Here is a 26127-nt window from a genome sequence, read left to right on the forward strand (position 1 = left end):
AAAAATATAGACGTCTCATCTTAGATCTGCACGTGGTTTCCACAACCATCAACTGATTTGAGATCGTCTGGCTCGACAAGAGTCATACGGAAACTCAACTCAAGGGAACTAACTATCTTGCATTATTTCAATTTATTTTATTATTATTTTTTTTTAATTTAATGCGTTATTATTACTTTTTTAAGTTAATATAATCTGCTTGATGTTATTAATACATAATTTTCCTTAATTTAATCGTTTTAAAGTTATTGTACTTACCCTGCATTATATTTTCGGCGAGATGGTATCTTTACCACTTGTTAATCTCTGGCTTAGTGTCACGAAGGGTTTTGTAAAGTTAGGGTACCTGCGTGTATCTTTTTTCTCTTCCCCCTTCTAGCTTTTTTCCTAAAGACCAATTTTCTTCACCTCTCCTCATTTTAATCCGGGTTCTGTTTTTCTCATTCTAATGTTAGTGACAGTAGCCAAGTAATTCTTCTGAATAAATTTTGCCATCTAAAAATACTTCGCAAATAGCAGGGATTTCTAAGAAGGTGAAAATCCGGCCATTACAATAATAATTCAAGCGGTGTGAGATGTAAATTTGTTATAAAATCCAACGGCTACAGAAAGGAACAAACTTTCTCGTTATGTTGTCCAAAAATAGCAACCCAGTAAAGCTGACAGCAAATCGAAGCGACCGTTTCAAATTCCTGCTCACGTGATTTTATAGTTTCGGATAAAAGGCGCATTACTTCATTGCTATTCGTGCTTTTAAATTTCCACGTATAAATTGGACCATTCATTTCACGTTGAAATTAGCGAGGAAGACACGCTAGACTTATTCTACGATAATTACCACATATTTTCCAAGCAGAAACTAGCTCTTAATTATCCTTCAAGTTGCCATCTATCCACCGAGTAGCTCTCGGTGGACAGATGGAAACAGACTGGTTTTATGACAAGATGGAGAGAGACAGAGTAATTGATATTCATTGTTTGCAGGGTGTAGATTCAAAAGATACCTTTTATTTTGCGCTTGATAATTATTTCTAAGATGAGATCACAATTGAGCATTTCGATGTGCATTGATCCACTCGTTAAGTAACATGGAAGCAACGAGCCGGACGTTATTACTTATCAGATTAAATGATGCTTGAGAATGTCAAAGCATTAAGTAACTCATCTTATCCGACTGCCGGTCAACATACAAGCGAAGTTGCTTTCCCGAGTGGTTTTTCCTGTCAGCTGAAACCGGACAAGAGAAGATCAGTAGTGCAGCTTACTGGCAACCGGCCAAGGAGCTCACTGCCTTGTAAGAAAATAAAGGAGTAAAAATGCTGTTGTGAGGTCGAAGTTGCAAGATCTTGATAAAATAAAAAATCATTAATAGTAGTATGACATAAAGATCGATAATTTTATTCAACAGAAGACGAACAGGTGGCCAGGAAACTTTTACCACAAGCTCCATGGTCAGTGGTTCAAATACTAACTTAGAAATCGTAAGTCTTCAGCGTGGTTAATTGTCCTCCCTATCTGTGACTGTCTCTGGAAATTAACAGAGTCTTCTTCACAAGAATTTTTTCTCTTTCTCCCACATATGCAACCGATATCCGTTGTTCAATAAGACATAAAAAGTAGGTCAACTTTTTTTTTGGCTGGAAGACTCGCAGTTGTGAATTAAACAAATAGCTTCTAGCTTTGTTATTACTGTACCAATTTTATCGAACGGATATAAAAATATCTTTTGTTCGTGCTCTTTCTTAAGATATGGGTGAAGGTCGTCAGTAACACTAGTTTGGCTTCCGAAGTAGTACCACAACTCATGAAGAATACATACATCTAACCATTAAAGTTATTACTTTATTGTTAGGATAGTCCCACGACAGGATAATTATGTCCCGAGGTTCCAAAGGCTTCCCCGGTAATTTAGGTGTAATTTATATAAACTTGATTATTAGCTTGTGTGGCACAGGTTTCTTGTACATTGGACAATCGGAAGTCCTTCCGTTTGGTACTTGTTTTTCTTCTGTGGAACATTACGTGGTTTGAATCTCGACCCTTGTTATTAAACGCTCAGAAAACGTGCAGCTTCCTGACTAAATTTTTAGCGTAAATTGGGTGGGATGATTTACAGGAATCCATAAATTTTAACGGTTCATAAGATGCATGTACATATGGATTCTATTTTTAAATTCCTTAGGTACACTTCAACAGAATTTCCTTCCAGAGAGAAAACTCCGGCGACATGGAAGAACAACTTTGCAGAAGTTCAACGACCCACAAGTACATTTTATATTCAAAATCTTCCCCAATCTTTCCACCCACACTAAATAAAAAAGGCTGGCTAATGATAGTACGCGCAAAACAACTGTTATGTTTTCAGTCCGTTGGATACCAAACTACTAACTGCGACGTCACGTGTATATATGAAATTCAGCCAAGACGTCCGGGTTTATGCCAATTTAAGAGCATATCATCAATTTCAGTAATAAGAAAGTGCTCTATCATCCAGACAAGCAGATTTTATCTTTGGGTATATAAATTATAAATTTGTATTTAATCCCTGTGTAATGCAAACTTATAAAAATGAATGATGATGCTAACAGAGATATTTGAGCTCTTAATCCTAATCTCTTATGTGTTTTATTCTTTCACAGATGAAGAAAACGAGAAGTCAGTGACTGTCGTTTTAAACGGAGAGGAGGCGGAACTGGTGTTTATGGAGCAGACTTACCATGGAGACACGGTAAGCGATTACTGCTTATATCACGACAACACATCTCGTATTTCAGAAAAGAGTAAATATAATTAAGAAGTGCAATATCCTATTTCTTATTCCTTTGACCCTTTTCTTGTCACGCAAAACGTTATTGTCATCTGTGCAGCCCACATAAACTCTAGTCTAAATTTAGAAACATACCGTTAAAGTTATTTGTGATTTGGTTTCCTTCCAAGAATTGATCCGAAGGTTTGTAATTGACCGTGTGAAAGGGGAAAGATGAATGATTGCTGCGCTCAGTAGTTGTCAAATAAACTCTACTATAATCAGTGCTACAAATGATAATCTTTAAAAACCGAATAGAGGCAGCAAATACGCATATACCAAACCCTTCCTTGTTCATTGAGTACAGCGTTTCTTGAGGTCCACAACACAGGTCATAATTTACTAGCATTTAAAAGGGATGGTGGCTAGAACGCTCTCAACAGATATCACTCTACTTAAGTCTACATTCAGTCATTATATTGCTTTATTCATTTCAAACATTAGGATTCTTTGATTATTTTGGATTAAGGATCCATTATTTGTTATTTTGAATGCTTTATTAATGGCCTGATGGGGTAAGGCCGGTCCGCTGAATCCAATTGCCCATCGAAAGTTCTGTACCACAGAATAAAACACATCAAATGTTGTAATACTATATTTCAATGCATTTACCAGATATGTGGAGTAGAAAGGCTAAAAATTTTGCCGTGCTGTATAATGAGAGTGGAAATTATTATTAAATTTTATTCAGGGTATGAAGAGTCCTCACTGGTCGTGTTAGTATTAAAATGTCATAATAATGTAAGGAAGCGAGAACTTATTCTGTATCTGCCAAAAAAAACCCTCGTTATCGCCATCGTTAAAATGTGCCTATCCAATTATTCCTTGAATTTTTCAAAATTCTTCGCCTAGGCCACCTTTGTAGGTAACTTATTCCAATGCTCCACGACACGCTGTCCAAAGGTAAATGTCATAATGTTCAGTCCTGTTGTTCTTTCCTAAGATTTTGTTGTTATATCCTCTAGGTCTTGTCTCAATTACAAGTGAGAATATATCTCCTTCATGAATTTTTTTAATTCCCTTCGAGGCCTTATCATTAAATATCCCTCCCTACCAAAGATATCTCATTGATGTGTTGCAAACCACATTTTCAAAGCCATTTCTTATACCGATAATGCTTTGCGCTCTTCGCCAATCTAGTTGTGCTTTGCATCTTCTATAGTAATTTTATATTCCTCTTCAGATGTGTCTTCCAGGCCTGGGTACAATATTAGATAACATTCTTTTCGCGATGGTCCTGTATAGGGTATTTAACAATAGATTCTATAAATTTGACCACCCATAGAAGTGAAACTCGCTGCCTACCACTACCTATTACTTCTTTGGCTCTTCGCTTTTGGATTAGGGAGACGTTGACACTTGTTTCAGAGGATAATCCCTGTATCTAATGACGATTATCTCCTTAAACATTGCTAGTCATTGGATCTGCTTATTTGCTGTATTTTTCTGTATAATTCACTCGCCTCAGTAACTTTCCAGATGAGTGCTTCTCTAATACCGTGCCATTTATGTTGCAACGGTTTAACTTGGCTTTCAATGGTAGAGTTGCAAAGTATCTGTTCAACTCAGCAGCCACATCACTTGGAATGTCAATTATACCTCCATTTTGATCTTGCCTATCGAATTTACTTTTTGCTTCTTTGCATTCATGTACGAGTACAAATGTTTTTTCCATTCTTAGCTCTCTTCTCCAACGAGTTTTCTGACTCAGCTTTTGCAAGTTTTATTACATGTCTATTTATAGGTATCGTGTGAGGCAGTGTTACTCGATAACTTATAATGCCCTATTCTTTTTTTCGTTTGCTGAACTAAATCTTTCTACTCTTTTTCAGTTAATTCTTCTTATCTCATTTTGGCATATTTCTTTTGCGGTACTTCTCAACTTGCAATAACGTGTCTGTGGCCTCCAGGAAAAATGCCTTAAACACTTCTCTCTTATAATACGTATATAATAGTACGTATATAATAACAGCTCCAGTTAATAGAATTCAAGAAATACCCGAGTCCACTTTACTCCTCCTTTATGTAATTAAACCTCTGACTTGACTACCAAAATTCATTTGGATACCAGCGATTTATTACGATCACTTCACTCTATCGGTTCAGGAAGTTTCTGTCCCACTTATAATAAGACATGTACTCTTAATGAAGTATCTCACAATTTTCAGTATGTATGAGTTTCTTATGGATGGAGTATCCAGTGCAGCCATTTTTATTTTCCAATTTCATTTATAAGCGAATTGGTTGAAAATGGGTCATCCAAAGAAATCCATTTTGTTAAAAAAATGTAGACATTTCGCCCAACCCAATTTATCTAATAATTAATAACTTCTTTAATAATGAAAACCATTTCTCTATTAACGGGAAATCCGAGTCCTTTGCATCAGTTTCATAAATGGAACATTAGTTTTTTTAAAATATTTAATAGTTCCCTCATTCCCTAACAATATTTAAAATACTATCGGGGAATGAGGTAATTAACATTCATGATAAAAGATAAGGCTACAAAGTACAAGGGCAGAGCCATATTTATTCATGGAACTATAACACCCAAATTATACAGCTGATCTGAACCTCCATTGTATCTATAATAATAAAGAAGAAAATAAAAATGATGAGGTCCAAGGCTATTCACACCGGATGATGTCCTGTTTTTGAAGCTATTTCTGGCACGTTTCAATTTCGATTTATTTATTTATTTTTTCGTTTTAAAAGTAAGTTGAAGTCTCGTAGAAGAAAATGCTATGTGGAAAGAGAGAGATCTGGTGTAGAAGCTCTGGAACGCGAATACTGTCAGTAGCAATCTTATGCAGAAGTTTGAGATCTGTAATCCTCCTTTCTTACAGTGGTTTCATCCTGAAATGTGACAAAGGCAGTCGTAGTACTCCTTGTGATAAAAAAAAAAAAAAATGGCCCCTGAGACGACACGTACCGGATGAAACTCTTTTGTGCCACTTCCAGCCGGTATTTGAGATGAGTTGTGTATGGGTTCCATTTCTGCGGTGAGAACTCCAGTATGGGAAGGACGAAAGCTTTGAAGAGAACAACAGAGAAATTGAGCCGTCGAATAGATATGTTTCTTTTGATGAATTATGTGAGGTTAGAGGCTTGGCTGACAATATTTGAGATATGTCTCCCGAAGATACAAATTCTTATGGAGGTAATTCAGAGATCCATACTTTGTGAAACTTTATTAATGAGATTTTCTCTTTTAATATATACTAACACAAACCATTCACAAATCATTAAATACCATCGCGGGTTGCAGTGTGGATTTAAACACCGTCCTCTGCATACCGAGAGGGAAAAGTCTGAGTTGGAATCCCGTCAATGACGTGACGAATTTGTATGGTTCTTTTCCGCAACGTGGCTGAGGTAGTTGGTCTCAGGACAGAATTGCATGGTATTTCTCCCAGAAACTCGTGGTTTTGTGTGCCCAGAAAGCAGGAAAATCGATCACAGAATACACCCATTTTACAAAAACACATAGTAATCCCTCATAGCCTTAGTTACTTTGGTGCTAAATTCACAGATAATCCATAAACCATTAAAATTTATTCAACAAGTATCAAACTTCATGTCCACTGGATTTCATCGATTTTTCAATGGTTAATACGAAATTTTTTAATGCATGATCACTAGTGATTACTCTGTAGATATTTTCAAATATCCTTATCGCAAAGTAGGGTGATATAAAAACAGTTTTATTTTAAAGAATTTAATATAGATAATTTTAATCTGAAATATTTGATGAGCATTTAATAATCCAAACCTTTCCATTCATTCTTGTTAGCACACCAATCTTGCCACGCTACTCAAACCGGACGCCTACGTAATCATCTATTCCGTCACGAGCAAAAAAAATTACCAGCAAGCTAAAGAAATACTCAGGTTGTTACAGAAGTGGGATGATGTTGATTCCAAAGCGGTAATCCTAGTAGGAAACAAGACAGACCTCGTTCGATTGAGGATCATTAGCACAGATGGTAAGTGTCGAAGATTCAAAACTTAAATTAATTTTTAAATAACTAAGAAACGATTTAAATTTTAATGATTTCGTTTCAGAAATCTGAAGGAATCATAGAAAGCAGAAATTCTCGTTATGTAATTTGAGGAACGTTGGACAGAATAAACTGGAATTCGAAGGGATTTGTGATGAAACATCAAATTTCCATTCTGTTGGGAGAGTCTTCATCCTTTTTGGATTGATGTTGCATTAGTTTTCTGTGTGTGTCCTCGTCTGTCAGCACCCAGTTGTAAACATAGCTCAATGTTTTGTATGCAGAGCTATTTTGGTGGCTTGTGTAACCACATGTGCATTTTATCTCCACAGATAGAGTGGACTAAAATAAACACGCAACTGAGGTGTGTACCGTTAAGATTTTTTTCCCACTGCAGTTGGAGAGTTAGCTTGAGCGATATTTAAGGGGTTTGCTGAAGGCCAGTATACTGTGGTAATTAACCTTTAGTTGTCTATTCTTGATGTATGCTCTAATCTCGTCTACAGGGACATTCCGCAAAGAATTCGAAAATAAAAGTTGAACAGAAAGGAAAATCAGTATCTGAGCATTCTCCTCTTTGATCTTTGATTGTTTCCAACAGGGCTTTTCTTTTTCTTTTTAAAGTCGTCAATACTTCTTTAATCTTGAGCAATTTTGTAAGATTTGAAATCGAAATGAAGGTGTAGTTATCGAGCGAGGAAGGCTTGTTTTTATTATTGAACACAAGACATACGAAGTAAAAGAAATTAGAATCTCTTTCCGAAATTGTTTTATTATGGGCCTCCCTGGATGTAGATGTTTTAAATATACTGTGCCCCTACAAAAGTACCTGGAGAACATGATTTTCTATCTTAATATAAGATAACTTTCCGATAACGACTTAAGATGAGGAATATTTATATCGTGACGCATGCTATGACATGTTTGAACATGTTTTACGCATGCTATGACAGGCTATGGTATATTATAAACGTCATAACATGTTGCTACACATCAGATGTTATATTTGCACTGGATATTTACTAAATAAAACTTTGCCAAATAAGAATACAGAATGTTTAGGGTTCTAAAAGTTGTATATCTGAAGATGGATGAAAACAGCTATTTTCTAATTTATTATACTACTCTCAATTGGAGGCGCGCTGTATTCAATTCGAACTCAGTTTTATGATTTTCTTCCAGAAAACTTGATCACCACTTTTCGAACCTATCTAGCAGCTGTTTGATAACGGAATACTGATATTAAATGCCCGACAGCTTGAAAGAGAGATTGGGGTTGTTTTGACCGAACGCCAAGATTCACTGGAGTTGTGAAAATACCGCTTACTACAATGACAATCGTTAATAGTTGGCGTAAGCAATTAGATCTTAATCATCTCTCAGAATAACCGGCAGACAGCCATTTTGACCTCGACATTGGCACAGTGGCTCCATGAAATGGTCAGTGTCTAGATACATTTATTGATTCACAAGCTAAATGGATCTTGTCAATGAGTAAGTGAGGTAATAAATGGATCGCGCTTTCACGCATTTAATTTTTTCATGGAATCAGCGTTAAATGGACAAAGTGGCAAATGATGGTTGGTCGCATTTGTGAAAAACATTATGGCACCACCGTTTTCCTTCAATATTTTGATTATAACACTAAACCAAAAGATGCAAACAAGAGTGGTAACTTTACAAATCTCATATTAAAGCCAATGGAAACGTATAACCGGAAAAAAACAGTTTTATTCATCTAATTATAATTCTATAAAATTAGTTTGCTAAAAAAGTGTTGGTACTGATTTATATTTCCCATTCTAGATAGACAAAATGTGTCTGACTTAATGTTATTATTCAGCTTTGAACTGAACAAAATTGGTACAAAGACTGTCACATGCATTGAACTAAATAATATTAGCAAAAATTTGATAATTGATGTTTTAGGAAGGAAATTACAGGATGCTGTATAACCAGGATACTGATGCCTTCAAAAAGCCATATTAAGACCACCCGAAATTATTTAAGGATAAGATATATCCAGCTCTCAAAAAGTTGAGGTCAACAGTCCAAAGGCATTCGTTTCCACTTAGAGAGTATATTGGGAATCTGAAATTAATGGTACTATCCTCTGGTCTGGACTTAGCGTCTTCTGATTTTTTGGACCATTAAAAGAGTTCTTAGATGATAAAAAAATTCCAAAGAAACGAACAAGTCATCAAAGTTCTTCAATTCTGGTTCCTACAACGAACCTTCTTTGAAAAAAGACATTCAGAATTTAGCAGAAAGAAGGCAAAAGTGTTTTGATAAAGGGAGGGGGACGGTCTTGAGAAGCAGTAGTTTGTATTATTCTCTTTGACATTTATTGCGAATAAAATTTTATAAAATACTTTTCATTGGTATTTGAACCACCCTCGTAACAACAGATTAATACTTCTCACTAATACTTATCTTAGAGAAGTGATCCTGAATAGCATATTATTAAAAATTAAAGATATAAAGAAACAAGTTTCTTATAACTAGTAAAAGGGTTGCTGAACGGTTGGCAATTTTGGTTTTCTCAAAAAGGATTTATAATAATTCGAATTTAATTATTATAATAAAATAATAATTAAATTTTCAACTTAATAAATAATGGATATTTCAGTCATAAACATATCTTAAAGATTATTTAATATTATTTCGCATTTCATTTTTTTATAATTTAAATCTGAATTTAATTTTATTTAATAATTAAATTTATTTTTATTATTCTTTTTAATTATAGAAGGCAGATCTCTAGCAACAGAAGAAGGGTCAAAATTCATAGAAACATCGGCTGGAATTAATCATCATGTAGACGAGCTATTAGCTGGTATCCTAAGTCAAATTAGATTGAAAATGAAGCTGATGGAAAAGCAGAAAAGAAAGAGGGATTCCATTAGCGTTGGAAGATATCGACGTTGTGCCGGTTGCCCCGGATGTAAGGCCAAAGGTATCATAAAACGCATCCTAAAGAAGGCCTGCTCTAGATCGAAATCATGTGACAATTTGCACGTGTTGTAAAAACAAAGCAGATAGTGGGAAGCTTGTTAACACAAACAATTTCCAGAAGAACCAACCATTGGTCTGTGTGTGTGGGGGAATGATGATCAAGTTCCGAGATTAAGAATATAAAGGCATTTGGGGAGGTGAATATTAATCACCAAATTCAGAGTGCCTTGCATTACGCTTGTAGCTAAGCGATCTCAATACCAACTCGGAATTCCAGCCAACAGTACTTAAATGCTAATAATGTTAACTATTAATCCAACGAATATTGAAATTCGTTGGTGTATTTTGTTAGGTTTTATCAAAATAACGTTGTGATTGGGCAATGGCTTGTTCCAACAGTACATAAATGGAAATATTAAATTATCTATTTCCATCTGTCAACATATCTATCTATTTATCAAATTGAAATTTGAAAAAGTGCCAAAAATGTTTATTAATATTTTAAGGACTTAAAATAAAGATAAAAACTGCTGGAGCAAGGTAAAAGTTGCCTAACAAAACCCAGTTCTTTTTACTAGCCTGTCGGAATTTTTTTCCTGGCTCTCCTTTTCCTTCCTTCAGGGCAGAGGAAGTTCTTGAAGTCCAATATATAAAATGTCCAGATAAAGAAAGATGACAAAGAAAGATAACAGTAGCTGGCAAGGTTTTTATGACCAACTTGGAGTGATGCGGTCCGAATATCTTTGATTTATCGGAAACTTTAAGGAAGGAAGTGTTGTGAGTCTGGGAAATTTTTTCTTTACTACAGAACATAAAGGAAACTTTCAAAAAATTTTAAATTGTATCTAGATAAACAGATGCTCTTATCTTTTGAAGTGTCTTTTCAAGACGGAGAATTCTGGAAAAAATATAATCAGTTTTTCATATTAAGATATGTAACGCATATCCTTAAAGCCATAGCCTTTCCATCTGTGGTACGCTTTTACCATGGGTGATACTCTACGGGTTCTTTAGCGCTGCTGGGAGGAAAGGAACAATGAAGGGATAAAGTGATTTCACTTGTAAATGTGGCATTTGGTGTTGAAAACTGTTGTTATAACAAAGTGGTTTGTTTCCTGAGGTAAATCAAATATACAGAGGTCTTTTGAGAGTCTGGGGCAAGTGAATGAGACAGTTCAGAAAATGACGTAGAAAATTTTAAAACCTCTTTTCTCTTTGAAAACGAAGGGAATGGTGGTATTTAGATGAGACATGAAATTCATCATTCAAGTGAGGGAGAATTTAAATCGCATCGCCTGGAGATGAAGAGAATCGTAATTTACAAAAGGGATGGCAGATATATTTCAAGTTGAAAATAGGAAATTTATAATCATAATGAGTAAATTCATGATTAATTAGCATCTATCTGAGAGAGAGAGAGAGAGAGAGAGAGAGAGAGAGAGAGAGAGAGAGAGAGAGAGAGAGAGAGAGAGAGAGAGAGAGAGAGAGAGAGAGAGAGATTGACATTAGAGAAGGTTAACAAAAAATACCATCTATCTTGGAGATGATGGAAGAACCGTTGTTAAGTAGCCTTCATATCAGGGTTGGAGAAAAAATTACGAGTTATCAAATAGCATCTCTCTAAGGGATGAGAAAGAAGAGGTGGATGAGATTCCAAACTAAAGATTGCGTTTGTATAATCGTCATTCACAAAAGATCAAAGTAGACAACTGATGTCGCTACTTGTATTAGAAGGAGACTTGAATAGAGATATATATTTTCTACACGTGTACCATACGAGGAACCTTTGTGCACAGAGTATGTCTATAACTTTCAGTTCATAGCCTGCATAATTCCAAATCGATAAAATCTTAAAACGTGCCTGTTATCATTACTACGATGATAAATAATATGTAATTAACTGCACGCTGCTTTAACAGTTGACTTCATTTGAGAAGAAGGGGAGGGGAAGATAAACTATGGTTTATTGATAAACTACGAGGATCATGCTAGTGGGGCTAACAATGGATTATAATGGATGATCTCTACTAATGTATTTATTTGGAACAAGATGTTAATCTGCTGTTAGCTGGCCTGTCAAACGTGAAATGAGTAAGTTTGTATCTTTTAAAGCGATATGTACTGTATATACTTTGTATATTGGTTCTTCACAAGGTTTTGTACCGCTTCGTGAATATCTGTTTATTTGTAATATTCATTATCATTGCGTCTGGATATTATATGACTGATCTCCACTTATTTACTCATGTGAATACGTGTGCATGTGTGTATGCGTGAGAATGTGAGCAATAAATGTTTTACAAAATATTCGATGTTCCTTGTGTCACTGATTTCTTCAACAGGATTTCACTGAGTTTTAACTAGCATTTATTTTCAGAAATCAGTTATTGAAAGCAGGATAATGATAATAAATATCTACTTACATCAAATCAGTCATTATTATCAAAATATCATGTTTTATCTTACATGGATTTTTCTCCCTTCTTATTAACATATGACCATAATAGAAATCCAAGAGTATACATCCCCTGTAAAACATTCTTCACTGCACAACACATTTTACATAATGGTTAATTTTAAAGTATCTTAAACGTTTCATGCTTAGAAAAGTATAAATATATTATTAAGACTAGCAAAATAATTTAGCAGATCGTAATAATAATGCTACTTAATTATGATTACAATAAAATGTTCACCAAAATTATCTATTTTCTATTATTTAATAATATTAAACGTTTGTTCTTCCTATATCCATTACTCGTCCAATAATGGATTGTTTTACTACTTGTATGTGCAAGGAGCGAAAGGAACCTGTAGGATATAATTTAGATATTACTGTAAGGTTTAAATAGAATTTATATAAATCTTTGCCCATCTATCAAAATGCATCCCGTCATGCATCGTCATAAGAGAACTAGTCCTCGTTTATAAATGATCTTTATTTTAAGATACAATAGTACACAAAAGTTCCATAACTCTAGAGTAGTTCGCGCGTTTCAGTTGACAGTCATTACGTGGTTTCTCTTTGAAAAAAAATTAACTTTATGATTATTATTGTTATTAAATATTAAATGTACTTGATTTTAATGGGTATGCAGAGTTCATCTCTGTAGAAAGAAACTCCTTTAATTTGTATGCGGGCTAAAAAACCGGAATAATTCACAGAGAACGCAGGTACTCTCCTCTTCTGAGACCGACTGAAGGTGGGCAGGAGCAGCAGTGCGTGCGTAGAACACGCTTCTTGATTAGACTGGGGTTCGAGCCCGTGACCACCAAATACGGAGGATGCGGAAAGGTCAGGGAATGACCATCGCATATCCCCAGAGCAATATGGCCTTAGTTGCTAATGCTCCTAAAAACCAAATAACAAACAAAACAAAGAAACAATCTCCATTGAGCAGGCCTTTTAGGAATTCCTCCATTCTCTAACCCGATTCGAACTTAGACTTCTCAAATCTAGCACTATGTGATAAAACAACTATACTGTCGCAGATGACAGTTGAAAATAATATTGACAGGAATATGGATATCGAGAAACTAACATGATTCCATGTGGGAAAGGCTTTGGGTTCGATTTCTAAAGTATACGCAGAAGTTAAATATGGACATAATTATCTTTTAATCACTTTTTCATACTATGGCCGAGTTAGCCGGTCTCTAACGTGAGCTGAATTGTTTTTACTCCCAGAAACTTTTGATAATTTCATCATACAAACACGACAGACTAGCGAAAACAAGTGAATAAAATAGATTGCCTAGTTGCAAGGATTCTCTCCGAACCCTCCATACAATCATCCACTCTATATAAATACATATTTCAGTGATTTTAATAAGATATCAAATAAAGTATCGAATTTTCCAAATAATGTTAGGTTATTTGGAAAATTCAATACTGTTTTAAGTTTTTTTTTTTATTTTTTACGCATTAAATACCCTAGTAAGTCAGTCTCCAGTTTCTTGATCCCAGGAATTCGGATTTTTCATTCAGCAAACTGGAAAACAGACCATGGAATAGATGCAATTTTAAAAGACTTTCAATCAAAAAGCATAAATGAAGCTCATCAGTGCACTACTTTTCGACATAGTCATTGATCCCTGCAAGTAGGTATAGCTACATCGTCATACTAAATCTGTTCCCTGCAAGAGGTTTTTTTTTTTTTAATTCTAAAAGATGAACATCAGAAGGGACAAACGGTGGACTCTCTAGTGGTTCAGCAAGATCCTGTTTTTAACGCTGTAACCAAATGTACAGAAGGCAGCGTGGTGTGTTTCACTTTCATGCAACAAAAGTACCACTCTTCTAAGGAGTCCTTGGCATTTGGACCATGCACAAAAAATTATTATTTTAGGGTTGCCCGTAATTAAATACATTAACCCATATTTGTGTCTGTAAATTGCGTATGTTCTATGGTCGATTTGCCTGTTTTGCTGGACGAAAATACCCCAGTTACTGGGAAGAAAAACCTTGCTATCTACGCCTGAGACCGACTAACTCAGCCACGGAGTGAAAAAAACCCATTAAAGTTTCTCTCGTCATCGACGGGATTCGAACCCAGGCCTTTTCCACCCGGCGTGAGGAGGGCGGTGACGATACCACTGTGCTACCCGCGCAGACATGGACCATGCACAGTTAACTTTTGTAGGCTTTGGTGCCTTTGGCAAAAAATACTGCGTGCACTTCTTACAATCAGTGATCACTGAGTGGTGATCAAGCCATGCCTTCGTGGTTAGTACAGTTGGTAGAAATGCCATCCTAGCCACACCAGGTGGAAAGTAACCGGTGTGTTCCGAGTCCCGTCGATGATGTGAGGAATTTTTATGGGCCTTTTCACAACGTTGCTGTATTAGTCAGTTTCAGGCGACGGAAGCATGGTTTTTCCTCCCAGGAACTCAGGTTTTTTGTCCAGCAAACAGAAAATCGAACACAGAACAAGCGCAATTCACAGACAGTATACACGGATCAAGATAGCCTTAGTCGCTAATGCTCCTAACACCCTACTCCTATAAACCATCCCATCCTTAACGGACTATTCCGCATAGCTCGCAGTACAAATAACCGAACAGCCTCGTACGCTAGAGAAGTGATAAGTTGAATCTGGTCGTGCATGTCAAAGTGAAAAAGTAGCAATTATGGGACAGAGTAAAGATATTACGAAATTTCAAAAGGGCATGATTGTGGGGGCTCGTGAGCGGAATACTTCCTTATAGGAAACTGCACGTTTTGTCAGTTGTTCAGGGTCCACTGTGGTCAAGGTATACAAAGAATGGTGTCGAATGGTGTCAACCCCTCATCCCGCCGACCAACAGAAATGTAAAGGATTATGCAAGGTTGATATACCTGGTGAGAGAAGGATGTAGCACATTGTACAAATTATTATATTTGGGTTACCCATAATTGATTATATAAACCGGTATTTGTGTCTGTAAATTGCGTGTGTTGTCTGGTCGATTTGCCTGTTTTGCTAGACGAAAAAAAACCCCAGTTTCTGGGGAGAAAACCTTGCCATCTACGCATGAGACCGACTCACTCGGCCACTGAGTGAAAAAAGCCCAGTAAAGCTCCTCGCGTCATCGACGGGATTCGAACCCGGCCTTTTCCACCCAGTGCGGGGAGGACGGTAATTATTACCACCATGTTACCCGCACAGCCAGCCAGCAGGGTTTAAGTGCTCCCGTTCTGTGGTGTTACGAGGTTACCGTGACTGGCTCAAAAACGGTGGAACAACTAGTCGAGGGTCATACGCGGAAGAGCCACATGTGGTTGACGTCAATGCCTTCGTGGAAAGCACAGGTGGTAAAATCGCCGTCCTCCCCACACCAGGTGGAAAAGACACGAGTTCGAGTCCCGTCAATCACGTGAGGAATTTTTTTTTCACAACGTAACTGAGTTATTCGGTCTGAGGCGACGTATATTCTTTCAGAAACTGGGGAATTTTCGTCCAACAAAGAGAAAATTGACCACAGAACACGCAATTTACAAACAAATTATACGGCGCAATATAGCCTTAGTTGTCAGGTGCAGCCAGGAATGTCTGCACCTGACAATGTGCAGGCATTCCTGGACACATTGTGCAACGCATGGGTAGTACTATCACACAGGACACCCTGCAACACCTTGTGGAGTCCATGCCAAGATGTGAGAGGGCTGTAATCCGGCTATAAAAGGTGTTCCCACAAAGTATTAGGTAGGCTTTGCTAATGCAATTATATTGCCAAAGTGTACGGCTATCACAAGGATTTGAGGAAAATGAACCATGCCAGCTACCAAGTGTCACAACTGGTTTCAAGTTATTGCTGTCACTATATGGGATTATTTGTGGTGGTTTAAGCTTGGTTAATTGGTTGTCGTTACTGAAAAAATGAACCACGAGGCACATAGACATTCTGAGAAATTCCGCTCTTCACACAATTTGGCAGCAGTATGGGGGCCCTCTTTTCTATTTCGACACGACAGTGGACCATGTCATATTTCACAGCATGTGGTGACTTGGTTTGAAGAGACGGTTGTACAAAAATTTCATTGGGCCGCTGATAGTCTTGATCTTAACTCTCACTGAACACCTTTTGGGATGAAATGGATCGTTGGCTTCGGGTCGGGCCAGGACATTATCCAGCAAATCAATGGTTGAATTTACCGCTGTACTGAAGAAGGAAAGGACCACAATATTGGCTCCCTGTTATCAAAATGTGGTTAGGAGTTTATCTAAGAGGATACAGTGTGTGATTAAAGCCTTCATGGATCCTTGATCCATGAAGGTGTTCAGTTACTTTTCTCAATATAGTGTATACTACAGATACTTAAATTCTTTAATTCTTCTTACCATTGTGCTTGAAACATCACCCCCTATTTTCGTTTGAGTAGTCATATATTTGTATACTACTACAATTATAGATTAGCGTGTTCCAAAAAAAAAATCTTACGTGTTTCATAAGAACATTTTGCACCACCAAAGTTCACCATCAGCATATTACAAGGTAGTCTGATTGCAACGTCTGAATGAATATTTAAACTGATTTATTTATTACATTATCCCAACCAAGAAGTAGTACTGAGAGAAAAAGGGAACAGTGTCGCTTGTCCATATTTCCAACGGCGAGGATAAGCACATTTACTTATCCAATAAAGGTAATTTATTGGTAATTTAAAGTCAAATCGCCAGCCACGTGGCCAGAGATAAGGTTTGCCTTTTCTCTGGAGATCAAGGGTTATCCGTCGTCGTCCGCCTTCTTTCCTTTCCCTTTAGAATAGAAAAGTTTCTGACGTCAATCGCTTTAGCTTTTTAGTTAATTCACATTAAATTAGGCTGATTCCGATATCTAATTCCAGGCTATGATACCATACGAGAATTATCATTGGCTCCCCAATTCCAGAATATTCGCACACCCTCAGACATTAGCGAAATGGATTCAATTTTCAAAGTAGAACAAGGCTGTAAAACTTTCAAGGGAAAAACTGCAGATATCAATCAAAATATAAATCAAAAAGAGCACCATATGGGATGTCGAAGAAATTTCATTGTTGGATGTCGTATAAGTTATTTATTGTTGCTTAAGACTGAAATCCATTTGGACAAGATGGATGGTTAAACCAGCGAAGGATAGACCAAGAATACCAGTATAATGGGATCTCTGCAGTAGGTGGTTATGTCATCCCTACAGTCTCTTCTGGTAATATCGGGATCGGAGGTGCATGCATCAACAGGATCATCTGTCAATGAATCCACTGTCCGTAAGAAGTTCGACAGTCTTGATTTCCATGGTAAGTTGCCCAAATTTCAGTTAAAACCCTTCATATCAAGATAACCTGGGCATGCGTCTAATAATCTAATTGTAAGACAAAACAGGGACAGTGTTTTAATTTAATCTATAGCTAGAATTTTACATTTTAAGTTAAGTCAGAATTCATCAGCTATTAATCAGAATTCGGCGATATCTGTGGCTACCTCTGACATTGTGGATCCTGTTGTTGAAGCGCCGAATATTCTCCAAACAGCATGCTTATGGGATTGGCATACCTCATTTATAATTAGTACGTACAAGTACTTGAAATTTTAAAAGAAAGCCGTACTTAAAAATATGTAAATTTTTTAATAACGCATTTGAACCTATATTTCGAATATTCACTAAAATATTTAGTGGTAGTCATCATGAAGATGGTAATTTTAAATAAGTACATAATAAAGAGTATGAAATCATAAATAACAAATAAATATTTAAAATAAAAAATAACACCAGATAATCATTTAGTTATCATAATAATCATTCTGCATCTGTTGTAGAAACTTAAAAAGTTTTGCAAATATAATGAAATATCTTGAATGCAAACCTAATATAGCAAAATATTAGGGCTCAATCCACAGATCTCTTCTTATAACCACCCTGTTACTGAAAAAATTATAAATATCAAGTGATGAAGAGTCAAGTAGCTTTTTTAGATTACTGTTAAAAATAATATTTCCTCTTCCTAAAGGCAATTTCGATGGCCATAGTGAGGCTTCTTCTTTCACGATAAATTAACATCAGAAAGAGGAAGATTTTCTTACGTTTCTCCATTTTCTTCCATATTTGGCATGCTTCTTGCGAGGGCATCATTTGAAATGCTGAATAAAAAGCAGACATAAGATGCTTCTAGATTTATCTAAATCACTGACGTTCTCTCCTTACAGCAATGTCTCTCTATTACTGTCAACGTCTAGACTGTTTGTTTTTAATTGGTCATGACGGCTGGTTTGCTCCCGCCATATTCTACGTCAATTACCGGAAGCCATCTTCGGCCATCAAAGTGACGGAGTGCACAAATACGGATAAATCTTCATGTCGGCATCTTTGTTGCTTGTTTTTCTTGGTGATGGAAAATAAAATTGTTCCGGGTATTTCCCAACAGAAGAACACCACAGAGAGATCAAATTATCTCGAAGTTATCAGTTGACTGAAGCTATATCAAGTTGCAACTCTCGAGTGCCATTTCCTCAATCTGAAAATACCCAATATGGCTCCGATGTTTTTGAATATTCTGTATATTTTCAGTGCCATCAACAAACGAGTCCCAACGGCAATCATATTTCTACTTATAGTGATGATATTTTACTGTTTAAAGCCCATAACCAACACTGTAGCAACAGAAATAAACTGTAAGGATGTTTACTCATATTGAGCAAACAAATCACGACATGATTTAAAAACTCCTTTTAAGCTATTTAAATAAAAAAATATATAAAAGAGTATACGTATTTAATTTAAACGTAAAATTGAAATATTACAAAGGAGGTTCAAATAGGATGCGGATTTTTTACCGATTTATTAAGAAACATAAGGATAAAAAGTTACTGTAATGGCCTCCTCAGGTATAGAGTAACAATTGGCTACAGTAGGCACGGCAAGACTAGTTTAACACGCACAGTCATGTCTGAAATGGAAAGGATAACTTTTATTTTCTCACTCATTACGTCGTTTTTTTTTTAAATATAAACGTGAAGCGGAAGGGCTGGTGATAAATCAAGTATAGCTGAAAAGACAGAGCTGAAGCTGAAATGTTTATCAACGGAAGTTTGCACAGAATCAAAGATGCTCTTCACAGATGAATGTTCTCCACTACCATAAAACTTAAAAATAGCTGAACAACATGGACAGAAACTCCTCGGTCTTTTAATATTCTACAAGGATTGCAACCCGACGTTAATATATCCGGTTGTTACAACTGGTGCATGAAACGGAAACTAACGTTGGGGGTGGTCGTCAATGCGCTGGTGAACTTCTTGCGTCGTACGTCTTATTTCCGCCAACTTGGCGTCCCAGTGACTTTTGACCTCTTTTCATCACGTACAACGTCGCTGTTTCACTGCCTAAGTTGACCTTTGCGTGATATTGATAAGGCTTCACCCCCCACACACAACAGGCTCGCTTTAAATAAGAGGAGTTCAGAAAATAAATGAGAAGTTCAAAGTGCATCGTTCGCAGAAAGAGCAAGCACTTCACGTAGAAAATGTGACAGGCGTAATATGATAAAAGAGGCAGATTATCATTTCAGAATTAAATTAGAAAGACTTTCCGTATTATGCAGTCGCCTGTTGTTCTATTAACTGTTGCTCATTGGAGTCTTGTATTAATATAATCGAGAAGGTATTCCCCCTTAATATAGACGCAACAATTTTCAAATGAATCTGAATTTCTTGAGATCCTGTGAAGGTATTTCCAACACAGATGCTGCTAAACTCGTTATTTATGTTTCACTGCCTCTGTAGCAATATCGTTAAACCTTTTTTGGGACTTTGAATTCAGAGTTTATTCATTGAAGTTAGCTCTCCCCCTTTCATTTTAGGAACATCTCGTTTTGATAAACAATTTATGCAAAAATGGTAATTCCAATCTATGTTTCTCAGACTACAACGCGTGAGAGGCATACATTTAAATTGAGGAAGGGTGGATGCAGGATAGATGAGAGAAAATTTGCCTTCAGTCAGCGGGTAGTTGATTTTTGGAACAAACTTATATTTGATGTTGTGGAGGTGGGTAATTTGAATAAATTCAAGGAAAAAACTAATGCTGGATAAGCTTGCTTTCTTCCATCATTTACAACTACTATTGATACTTGTAATGATAAATGTAATATGCTGAATGCATTCCAAACAAACATATCAGTGTTGCAGGAAAGAAACATTTACAGGGGCGAGATTGATTAATTGTTCATAGAAATACTTTGTAGTTAGAATAATCACAGCAATTTTTAATGCAGTGCGCCGTGATCACAGATAATGTTATTATTCGTGTAATATCACTTTTATGAAATCAAAATCACACGTATACTTTTTTATCTTTTTATAGTAGAGCATTAACCCTTTTCTAATTCTTGATTGTAATAATATGACAGTTCCATTTTTGGCAATCGTGAACAGTCAAATTTAAGTATTTTATATTACTTGATTTTATTGTTTTCATTCTATCCTCTTCCATCTCTTTAATGAATGAAAGAGAAAACAAAAATGTTGCTAACCGGTGTTATTACAGAATTGAATGAAATTATCCAAAACAATCCCTCAAGGTATTAACAATCATTTGGAATTGCTTTAAAGAAAGAATCATCATCTCTAATCGACATATTCACGAAGTTAATCTATAACTAGCGATCGTCCGAATTGTATGAGTTAAATCGAATGATTTAATTCATAAAACGAAATAACGGAATGAATAGATTATAAATCCCTCAATTATGTCCATAGCTAATCTCTCTAACAAAGAACAGTGATGTACTAAAATCCTTTTGTTCATATTCAAATGAATCAAAGAATGAAAGAATTCAAATGAATCTACTGAGAACAAAACTACTATAGGAAACAATATGTCCACATATCAATCAATCCAACTACCAGACGTTTATGATGTCAATTCCCAAGGCTGCAAACCTGTCTCTAATATCCCTGTACATATCACAACGCACAATAGACCAATGCGGCCCCAAAAAAGAAACCTGCCACCTGTACGAACTCAGATTGCTAAGGCTACCACCATTCGAATTGTCTTTCAAAATGCAAGAAGTATCTGTAACAAGCTAAACACTGTCGAACAGCTTCTACTCTCGAAAACCCTGGATGTCCTCTGTATCGCTGAAACGTGGCTTGGGAATGGCCAGGACTCAATTGCCTGTGCACCTCAGGCTGGTTACCAGATGCTCTGCTCCTCTAGAGTGGATCGTAGAGGAGGGGGAGTCGCAATACTCTACAATACCACCCTCTTTTCATTGGTACATTCTGTGGTAAGCCAATCCCTTGCATTTGAAGCTGCCATGGTGTCCCTCAAGCTTAACACCTACTTGATAGACATAGCAACAGTATATATTCCACCAGGTCCAAACAGTGATATCATTGAAGATGTAATCCATTGGCTAGTGAATCACCTCCACGCCTCTGCTAAGCACATTGTTTGTGGAGATTTCAATCTCCCACCTACTCTCGCACATCTTAGTAGGATACTCATTAGCAGTATGGAGTCAATGGGTATCAGCCTTCTCAACTGCCACCCCACAAGAGGACCCAATCTCTTAGATTTGGTATTCTCCTCAGCACCATGCGACCTCTTAGACAACCCTCACGATCTCTTTCAATCCGATCACGAACCCATTGCCATACTCCTGCACTTAGCCACACCTAACTTCAATATTCAAGGCCCAAAAAAGAAAAAAGAAATAACATCCCCCAAATTTATTGATCCACCACGATGTCTCGAAGCCGCATCCTCCATCCCTTGGGAAGTTCTCAACAATTGCGATCTCCAGTTGGCTGTGGACCTCATGACCAGGTGGATCCGGACCATTGCCAACTACGGAGCGACAAGGACTGTCTACATCACTCCCCGTTCAAGAGCTTGGTGGACGCCTCCACTGAACAAAACCTTCCAAGAAAAACAAAATCTGCATAAGAAATGGAAAGAGTCAGGCGCTGTACAAGATCGGATTGCCTTCTCCAGAGCAAGGGCAGTGTTCAACCGCCAGAAATCATCTGCAATCAAAGAGCATCTAAAAGCAACCCTACAAAAAGGCAAACCATTTTACGACTCTCGGCATACAGGAATCCCTAAAACACTGGATCTTGAACTGTGGATGGACCACATTGCACGGTTCTCGAACAAGGTGGCCCCGACATATCCAGCCAACTTACCTGTCAACAACATCCCTACGGATATTCTCGCCACCATTAGCATCACCAGGAAGCAGCTTATAACTGTTATAAATGGATTGCCACCCACCGCAACCGCAGGCCCTGACCTCGTGCCACAATTCATGATCAAGTGTCTCAGCACGTTTATCATCGATCCACTATTCTCAATTTTTAACCGTATCTTAACGCAGCACTACTTCCCCCCTCTCTGGAACAGATATGCTGTGAGACCACATCCTAAATGCCAATCTGCATCCCTCATTAAACAGTTCAGGCCAATCTCTCGCTCTTCCAGCCTCTTGAAACTTATGGAGAAGGCATTACTTTCAACCATCACAAATCAAATCATGCCTCACAAACCCCCACAAATTCACTATGCCATTCCCGGAAGATCCACAGTCACCAATTTAACTTCCACAACCAGCACCATTCTCAGTGCACTAGAAGCCAAAGCAGAACTTGCCGTTACGTATGTCGACCTGGAAGCCACCTTCGACTCAATCAACATTCCCTCACTCGTTCACCTCCTAGAAAATTACTTCCATATAAAAGGTGACTTGTTGTGGTTTATAACAACCCTGCTATCAGATAGAATCATTGTTCTTACAGCAGAACAAGAGATAATCTCAAGAAAAATCACTGCAGGAGTTCCCCAAGGCGGAGTCCTCTCCGGAGCATTATTTACTGCAGTCATTATTCCGTTTGTTCAAGAGAGAGAAGATATAATTTGCTATGCTGACGATATTAAGTTACACACCCAGATTAACCCGGGGGAACATATCTCAAAAATTACTGAAAAGATCAATCGAAAGCTACACGATTTAGAATCCTATCTCTATCAATTTGGACTACTTATTAATCCTGCAAAATCAGCCCAAATTGTCTTTTCGTTGAAGCACCAACCCACTGAAGTCCAAGTTTCTCTAAATGGCATTCTCCTTCCAGTGGTAAATACAGACTTGGGAGTAGTTTTCGATTGCAAACTGACCTTCAAGCCCCACATTGACAAGCTCATAATAAAATTCTCCAAAATGCGGTGGATTACCAAACAACAACTACTTCACGTTAAGGATCTGGATGTGACTCGGCGGTACGTATACACCTCTGTATACTCCGTCGTGTTATACGCCTCAGAAATATGGGCATCTGCAGCCCCCACGAATATCAAGCGTGTGTACTCCTCCGAATACTGGCTCCTTCGTTGGGTCACACATAAACATCATCGTCCACCCCAGCAAAGAACAACTGCGATGGCAACCGCACTGAACTTTGCACGACTGCCAAACCTTATAATGGAAAGACGCCTCACCCTAACTGTCAAAATGACCACTGGAATAATCTCAGAGCCAAGCATATGGGAACTGTGCAGCTGGAGGATCCCTCAACCCGGACTGAGATCATCTCCAACACTTATATCCAACCATAACAGACTAGCCCTTAGCGACCGCTTTCTCCCCAAGCAGATGCTTATCACAGTCCAAGCAATCGAAGGCGACCTCTACAAATTTGTCAAGGACCGCAAATACCGGAGGGAGATTCTTGATGACCTACTCTCATCCAGGCAAACTGCACAGTAATGTCGCAATATAATAAATTTAAATAGGATATCTGTATAATATTGTATATAATGTCAAAAATACTGTATAACATTCTTATGAATATTGTGAATAATTTAACTGAAACGTATTATATTATTGGCCCTGGGGGATGAACCCGAACCTCGATGTGGGCCCCATCCTCAAGGCCTTTGCACACCAGCCAATGTGAAGCCCCTGGCATTCCTGCCGTGAAGGGTAAATTGTATACATTCTTTGTACACAATAAAGAGATTATATATATATATCTAGCTCGTGATAACTCTATTCATTTTTAAATAACGTCAAAATGAATCCACTAGTTTTATCATAAATGCATTTGTAATTTGCTGTTTTCATTTATGGCGATAATAAATTAACATTTTAATTACTCGTTGGGAAGTGACGCTTCAGATGACATTACGTGCATTGATACACTACAGATACAAGCTGAAAACAAATTCAGTATCTTAAAGTGTTCAGAGCGAGAATATCTATATTTAAAATGAAATATGTTATACAAAGTTTTCATTCTTAATGCGTTGAAGTTATATAAATATTGTGAGTTATAATTGATATAAAATTATATTCTTGATCAGAATTTGATCTCTTTGTTCCATAAATTTAAACGGATATTTTATGGAACTCTGATTATCACAATACAAGGGTGCCTGCAGAAGTTTATTATCGCTTTTCATCAAGACTATTAAAATTACGCAAACGATTTTTTTATCTTTAGGTGTAATTCGGACAAGAGAAACTATACCATATCAGTTTCTTTATTGCGAACTTTCGATTTTAAAAACTGCTAAAGGTTCGTAAAAGAGCTGTGACCTTTATTGGTTATCTCAAGTGCAAACCATTTGGTGTGATGTTTTACAGCTGCGAGAAAATCGATGACAGATTTGGTATATTTTCATTTGGACAGCTTCCAGGTACTGGTAATGATTATGGACTGTCATAAAAGGAAATTGTAACCTCTTAAAACTCTGGTTCCAGCCATAAATACCAGAACTGCTGACATCTTATTTTATAAAATAAGGAAACGAACAAAGTGGATGGACGATTTGCAATTAAACATTTCAGAACTTTGAGAGTTATTCAATCTATTAAACTATTAATTTAAGAATTATTTTATAATTCTAATTATTAGAATTGTATTTCGGTAATATTATAATCGCACTTTTCCTGCTCGTGTTTTAGTAGCTTTGGGTACATTGGAATAGACTGAATATTCGACACTACGGTACGGTGTCAGCAATGAATCCTACCCCAAAACGGGTTTGCAAGAAGAAATCCAGCTCTATGGTATAGTGCCAGTTCTATATCCTACTCCTGCTGAGGCTTGCAAGACGGGTTGATCCCGCTCTGGATGGAGACGCCAGCAGGAGTATCATCCCGCACTCCAATGGAGTTTCAGTAAGAAGATCATACCCCAGGGGGGTTTTGCAAATGTGGTGATCCCTCACTATAGTATCAGCAGATGTCGTTACCCCAGTAGGGGTTTGTTGTCACTAGATGTAACTGCGGTCAAAAAAATCTGGAGCTGATTATCAGGTATAATTGTTATACTTTTGAGTAATCATGGTGGCCACCATCAAATATGTGAACATTATTGCTGCTGTTTATCACGATGTCTGGCCTGATAATCAGACAACTGTCTCGATAGTGGGTAATTTTTTATGATGTTAGGAGTGGGGATGAAGCCTGCTCCATATTCTCTTAAGATAAGAGTACCTTAATAATCTCTCAAGAGTGAACCTCAGTTCGCCTGTAAAGAGTACGCTGGTTCATCGTTGTTTGATGTGGCTTCCAGTTGAGCTTTGATCTTCTCCATGAACCGTTAAGATTTTTAATTTGAAATTGTCACTGAGAGAGAGAGTTGTTTCTGTAGTTAGGTTTTAGGGGTATCATCGATTAACGCTATATTGCTCCGTGTACATTTACTATACTCTATATTGTCTGTACATTTCATGGGTTCTGTGGTTGATTTTCTGTTTTCTGAACGAAAAACCCAATATTACAGCAGTAAAAACCATGCTGCCCTCGGCTGAGACCGAATAACTCAATCACGTTGTGAAAAAGGCCCATAAAATTTCCTCACTTCATCGACAGGACTCGAACTTAGATATTTTCCACCC

At 37.1% G+C, this 26127-nt stretch overlaps 1 protein-coding gene across 1 annotated transcript in view; it reads left to right on the forward strand.

Annotated features, from left to right (window-relative positions):
* LOC150089914 (uncharacterized) overlaps positions 1–10165 on the forward strand; it is a 46970-nt gene extending 36805 nt beyond the window's left edge. Inside the window, exons 2-4 of the mRNA XM_090368895.1 lie at positions 2640–2728; positions 6600–6792; positions 9557–10165. Of these exons, the coding sequence (XP_090225021.1) occupies positions 2640–2728; positions 6600–6792; positions 9557–9834 (560 nt within the window). The 3' untranslated portion in view covers positions 9835–10165. The remainder of the gene's footprint in view (positions 1–2639; positions 2729–6599; positions 6793–9556) is intronic.
* The last annotated feature ends 15962 nt before the right edge of the window (positions 10166–26127 follow it).

This window comes from Mastigoproctus giganteus, chromosome 2, assembly GCF_048544385.1.
Source record: "Mastigoproctus giganteus isolate SK-2022 chromosome 2, ASM4854438v1, whole genome shotgun sequence".
NCBI classification, from domain to species: Eukaryota; Metazoa; Arthropoda; class Arachnida; order Uropygi; family Thelyphonidae; genus Mastigoproctus; species Mastigoproctus giganteus.